Source organism: Lactuca sativa, chromosome 4 (assembly GCF_002870075.4).
Source record: "Lactuca sativa cultivar Salinas chromosome 4, Lsat_Salinas_v11, whole genome shotgun sequence".
Lineage (NCBI taxonomy): Eukaryota > Viridiplantae > Streptophyta > Magnoliopsida > Asterales > Asteraceae > Lactuca > Lactuca sativa.
Window position 1 is genome coordinate 129,605,480 of NC_056626.2, and position 6,853 is coordinate 129,612,332.

At 27.6% G+C, this 6,853-nt stretch overlaps 1 protein-coding gene across 1 annotated transcript; it reads right to left on the reverse strand.

Moving 5' to 3' along the window:
- Positions 1–784: 784 nt before the first annotated feature.
- On the reverse strand, positions 785–5,615 carry LOC111907017 (short-chain dehydrogenase TIC 32 B, chloroplastic). The gene is made up of 7 exons (XM_023902807.3): positions 5,326–5,615; positions 3,394–3,625; positions 3,201–3,280; positions 1,697–1,850; positions 1,523–1,601; positions 1,294–1,381; positions 785–1,192 (listed from the first exon to the last, which is right to left on the reverse strand). The coding sequence occupies exons 1-7, from the start codon at positions 5,537–5,539 to the stop codon at positions 960–962; spliced, it is 1,080 nt and encodes a 359-aa protein (XP_023758575.1). The 5' UTR covers positions 5,540–5,615; the 3' UTR covers positions 785–959.
- Between the last annotated feature and the right edge of the window lie 1,238 nt (positions 5,616–6,853).

Genomic DNA, 6,853 nt, shown 5'->3' on the forward strand with positions numbered 1-6,853 from the left:
TTCAGCAATATCATCGTTCTTATTTTTGTAACCCTAGAATCCTCTACAGTGGAAGTTCTTAGTCGAGCTCTGCTGAGGATCGAGAAATCTAATCATTCGACACACTTTGATTCATACTTGTGTTTTGTTTACTGTTTTTACTTTCATCGCTTACCTGTTACGAAGATCTAATCGATCAAAGAGTTAATTCATAACTCATCAGTATTAAATATCATATATATGATATTAAATTACAATAAATACGTTTCTTTTTTGTTTTTTTTTTAAAGTTCTACATTAAAATAATTTTTTGTTTACATTTTAATGTTTAATTTTTTTTAAATCAATTCGTATAATACACGGGTTTCACACCTATTATATATAATGAGATGATATATTTGCACCAAATTAGTTGCTGTTTTGGGCTTGCGAACGTTAGCTAAAAGGAAGTCCAATATAAGAAAAATATAACAACCCAAAGTCCAAGATTGTGCCTCATTTCAGCCCAAAATTGTAGTTGATTTATTGAAAATCAGCACCATATGTGTCTTGATTGCAACCTCTCTCTCTTTCTCTCTCTCTCTCTCTCTTTATATATATATATATATATATATATATATATATATATATATATATATATATATATATATATATATATATATATATATATATATATATATATATATATGAATTGTCTTAAACCAATACACCTATGTATGTTGCTTGATCTCACGTGACCAAGTTATGTTCTAAGCACATTCAAAACAGGGATCATAACATATAGTAGCCAATTAACCATGAGTCAGAGGTTTAAACCTGACAAAGAAACTTGTTATTTCATAGTTTTTACGTCTTTATGTTTTCTTGCCTATCATAAAATTCCTTTCATGCATTTTAGCACTAATCACATGATATATACACGACTACACATATACATTGAGCTCAATGATAAATGTATATAGTTTTATACAAAATAATTTTCAAGATTTTATTTCGGTTCTTAGTCGTTTATAGATAAGTGCTCGAGTCTGTTTCCATAGCTTGTGTGCTTCGGAATCATCACTAGCAAGTGCAGAGCAACGACTCTCATTACAATCTGCAAAATATCTCCCACTCACCCCTTCCATTTTCGCGCTTAGAGCAACATAACATGTAGTTGATGCTCCTTGCGATGTTGACTTCAACAACTTGGAAGCAACAAAGAACATAGAATCTGAAAACGTCAATGGAGTTCTTATAGTTGTGATGCCATTATTATAACATGAATGCAATTTGTAGGGTATTTTTTATGTAGTTTGGAGACATATAATATACCTGTGATAATGCCTTTATGATCCCTGATGATTCCAGTCTTCACGATCCCTGGATGCACAGAATTGATAGTTATGTTTGCGTCTATCGCCTGCCATTAAAAATCGACAACCTCACTTAAATAACCATCAACCTTTTACATTATTATATATCAAGGTTTGTAACTTGTAATTAACTTGCACATTAATTAACTTTGTATATATACTACATGCATGAGCATATGTGTGTATACCTTCATTTGTGTTGCGAGCTCATTAGCATGCATTATGTTGGCCAACTTCGATTGAGCATAAGCTCGAGTTGCATTATAACTAATATCCAAAACAACATGTATTTATAATTAGTCCAAGCTTAATTAAGGTACATCTGAATAAATTAAGAGGTTCCATTTTTATCTAACACATACTGCTTTGGTTGGAGCATTCGGTTGAAATCGAAATGGTCCTTTTTCACCCAACTATGAATCACAGAAGAAACATTCACTATTCTTCCTTCGACTCCTGTCTGTCTTGCTGTATCTATCATCTTCTCTAACAATAGTTCCGTAAGCAGAAAATGACCTATTGGAAAGTAAAAGAAATAAGTAATTATCAAAGAAATATGTAAAATATTCACAGTGAATTGATTCGACATGAATTGACCTTCTCATCTCCATTTCCCCCAATCAACTTTTTCTTTTATAAAAGGAGATTTGTATGTTGATTTATTTTGTCAAAAAAATCATTCAAGCAAATAAATTTGGTTTGTACTCAAGAAAAAAAATGACATATCAAAAAAGCATTTTAACTCATTTTGGGCCACATGTTTAAAGGTTTTGGTAGTATATTATTATTGTGTATGGTAAAATAAAATTTGTTGTTCCGAATAAAAAGTGTCCGATGTTCTATATGCAAAAAGAATATAAAATATAAAAATCATGTCGATGTTACATCTGTATTTTAGTATTTCAAACAATCTTTATGTCATTTAGACAGGAAATTTGTTAATAGACCCTAAAATTACCTAAAAATAAAAGGGTACGTAAGTAGTTTAAATTCTAAAGATACCCTATGGTACTTTTAGTTATGTTCTTTTTTTGTTATAAAAATTAATGCCTACACGTATCGTGTGCATACATGTGTTTTATATATATATATATATATATATATATATATATATATATATATATATATATATATATATATATATATATATATATATATATTAAATAACAAACTATCTAAATTTTTTCCTAAATATCATCTATGTCTTTTAAAAAACTTGAACCGATGACTTTTCATTTGAGATGATTACTCATTACCGCTAAGTTAGAGGCCTTTTGGTAATGCATCATATAAACATGTATGTATATAATCTATTTATTGTCTGCCTTTCTAAAAAAAGTTATCATATATTTTAATATTATCTTAATTTAAACCAAAATTAATATGCTAATTTTCTAGAAAAAAAAATTATAAATATTGCTGTTTTTTATTTTCTTTCTACATATATATAGTATGAGATTTTTCAAATATGTATCCTAATGGCACATATAAAAACTATTAATTATGGAAAATATTATCATAATTAAATGTTAAATGCATTAATTATGAAAAATATCTTTTATAATTAATGAATTTCACATTTAATTATTTAATTATGATAATATTATTCATGATTAATAGGTCATTTAAAGTTTCTTATGTGTCGGCATATGTTAAAAAATCTCAATAACTACTGATTTTGTAATTAAACCGCAAAAAATAGGAATTGTATCATGTTTTTACATACCCAATATAAAAAATATTGTATTTGTAATAGAATGAAAGGTAATTTTTTGCGAAATATATATTATATATAGGGTAAACACTTTTATTAAAAAGGAAATTTATAAAAGGTATTGAAACAAAATAATGAAATCAAGAAATTACCCAAGTAATTTGTAGCAAATGTCATCTCAAATTTGTCCTCTGAGAACTCCAACTTCTGAGAAAATTTGCCTGCGTTATTTCTAAAAATAGAATTATATTCATTATTAGTCACATGGATATATACTCAAAAAATAAAAGTTCAAATATTGTATATTCGAACAAAAATGGATGCTAAATGATAATAAAACCTTACATGAGAATATTAAGAGGTATTTCTAGTGACAAAAATTCAGAACAAAATTTTTTGATGGAAGCAAATGAACTAAGATCAATCTCCAAGACTATGATGTCAGCTTTCGGGTGCTCCTTTTGTATATTTTCTTTCACTCTCGCCGCCTTCCTTAAATCTCTCGCCGGCATCACAATCTTCACCCCTCTCTTTGCTAATACTCTCGCTGTCTCTGCTCCGATTCCAGATGTTGCGCCTATAAATACCAAAAATAATTAAAATAAATAATATTGTAGTTCATGTTAGAAAAATGATATTTTGCTTTTATAATAGTAATATATATATTTTTTTTTATTTTAATAAGACAAAGTTATTACCATTGGTTTAACCATCAAATTATAATATAATATTATAGTTGAAATATATAAAATTATTATGAATAATTATTTTTGAAACATAGTACTTATTACATAAAGTTATATTACAAAACATAAAATAAGTTGTTCCCACATAAGTTTGCTACAGTTATTAGAAACACAAGTTACTGTCAAGAAAGAGAAATATATAAGCAGAGAATTAACCATTCTGAAAAGGGGAAATGATTGTAATTGTCATGGGGGATTATCTGGAAAGCAGTGATATTGTGTAAACCAATGAGACAAGGTCTTCATGAAAGACAAAACCATTTTTTGCTCAACATGGAAAAGGGACCCGCTTTTATTAGCTTTTTTTTTTTTTAATAAGCTCTAAATTTTTTGACCACTTATTTTTTCTTATTGCCTATAATCAAATTTAGTGGTTGAAGAATGAATTTTAATACAGATTTTTTTTTTCTTTTTTCGGATTTAAACTCTAGCACATCCTAAATAGTAATAGTGGTTTGCGACTATTTCTATATGGGCTTAAGAAAGATTGACATGGGTTGTTTATATTGTACGGTTTATGATATTATTTTTAGTTTTTTCTTCATCTAAATCCTATAATGGTTAATAAGACGTTATGACATCAAAAGAATTGCATCTGGATCAAAATCAATGCCTCTCAATATTTGTAACTATTATCCATAGGTAAAATTGAAATATTGGTTTTGAAAGTTCTGCAAAAAAATTAACTATATATATATATATATATATATATATATATATATATATATATATATATATATATATATATATATATATATATATATATATATATATATCAATTTGAAATTTATTTTTATATTTTTTAAAAGACAAGTGATAAAAATGTAGTATACTTAATATGCCATCACCATGCATAAGTTGAGTGACAGAATATGTGATCTAAGAATTATCTCACAAACCATTAACCTCACCTCCTTCGATCCTCATGATTCCCTCAAACCCTACCACATTCTTGTCTATGATTGAAAGAATATTTCTCTATCAAATATTGATCAATTGTCATATTTAGATTTCGATATTAATATATACTACTATATGAATTTCAAAATTACAAGTGAATACAAAAACTAACATACAAAATTTGAATCATGTTAAGATTACTTTGAATGGTATAGCAAGAAAATATCAAGAAAGATTTACATTGTTTCGCGTACATAAATATGTTTTTTTTTTTTTTTTTTTTTTGTGAATGACGAAAAAAGGCCTTGGAAGATGCAAGCAACCATGAAGCGAACAAAGCAACTACAATGAAAGCATGTCAGTCGAAAAAAGTTGTAAAATCTACACAAGGTTAACAATGTGGGTTTCACAGCTTTTCGGATTATATGTTTTTCTTGTATTGTTGGGTTCCTTATAATTGCTTGCTTCTAGTTCTTTTACAGTATTTCTTTATAAAATTTTGACTCTAAAAGAATATGCAATCTTGATTCGAATCCTGATACTAAATATTACCAATGAATAATCAGGAGACTCAATAAAAAAAATCACCAATCCAAGAGGATTTTGGAGTAAAGAAATGAGAAAAAATTACCAGTGACAATAGCAGTGAGATGAGGAGGAAGGGAAGAACAATCTTGAGTAACTTGATCAGCAGTTGACTTTGATCCATATCCGCTTTGACCTGCAATCCCAGCTAAGTACCTCATGGTTCCCTTCATGTTTGGCGTACACCTTATCACAACCTTCCACGCCAATGTTATAACACCAAATAAACACACACAAATATATATGGGGAGGTTCAACATTCTCCTACTCCATGGTCCACCATAAGCTGGTAGTCTTCCACGATAAGATTTGTTTAGAGGAGAATAAGGAAGTCAAATATTTGACTCGTGTATCTATTGCTTGGATGAGTTATTTAAAAGTGAAGCAAGTGATTAATCGTGGAAAAACATGAGTAATAATGTTGGTTTTCTTTCTACTAGGTAATTATTGTTGTCCTCTACACTCATTACAAATATTATTTTCCATCTAATATATGTGGATACTCATGTAAAATTTGAGCCAGTGTCATTTAAATTGTGTTTTGAAATATATATTTGGATGGGATTATGGATTAAATTAGGATTTAGGTTGACATTTACAGTCTACTTTGATGTGTCCATGTTTGGCCATTTTGAACTTTCGGTACATCTAAGACCCTAATTTATTTATTTATTTTTTTAATTTTGAACTATATACACAATATCAAATGTTATAGCACGTTTTGTGCCAACTAGGCATCCATGGAACGTAAACATGACATTATTTTTATTTTAACTTTCTTTGGTAATTAAAAAAATTATATATTATTATTATTATTATTATTATTATTATTATTATTTATTTATTTATTTATTTATTTATTTATTTAAATTATGAACACCCTTAAAAAGTCAAAGAGAAACTTACACAAAACCCATCTACCAATGTCCACCATTACTAGGACAGTAACCCTAATTTACCCTAGATAACCCTAATATACCCTAGATCCAACAATTCAAACGTCACCTCTTAGTAGACCGACATCATTCATAATCAACATCAAGTCGGTAAACCCTATTATTGACACTAAACACATCTACAAAACTACACACCATGCATTAGAATCCTGGGACATACAACAAAACGATAAGAGAAAATGTGTCCTCGATATCTATATGAGGAAATATGTCATCGACTAACAAATTGAACCAATCTTCATGAATTTTGATTATTTTATTACTATGCACTATAAAATATGTTAGAGTACAAGGTTATTTGTTGTCTTTGACAACCAACATCTTAATTCACTAAACCATTTTCTTTTTGAAAAGAGTATAAGAATTCTTTAAGACCCATTAAGAAACTTATTAAACTCTTAATTAGTTGAAAAGGTTAAATAAATAGTGTGTTTTCTAAAAATATATTTTTTGATTTGTATATATGCAGACCTGAATATATATATATATATATATATATATATATATATATATATATATATATATATATATATATATATATATATATATATATATATATATATATATATATATATATATGAATCACCTACCTTCCATCCACCACCAATCACCATAATC

Bases quoted from the DNA above. Each gene is read 5' to 3' on its own strand.
- LOC111907017 (XM_023902807.3), bottom strand. From the start codon at position 5,539: ATGTTGAACCTCCCCATATATATTTGTGTGTGTTTATTTGGTGTTATA. The intron at 1,602-1,696 runs GTATGTGTTAGA...TTTGGATATTAG, and splicing joins CGAATGCTCCAACCAAAGCA to TTATAATGCAACTCGAGCTT. The intron at 1,193-1,293 runs GTATATTATATG...TGACGTTTTCAG, and splicing joins TCATAAAGGCATTATCACAG to ATTCTATGTTCTTTGTTGCT.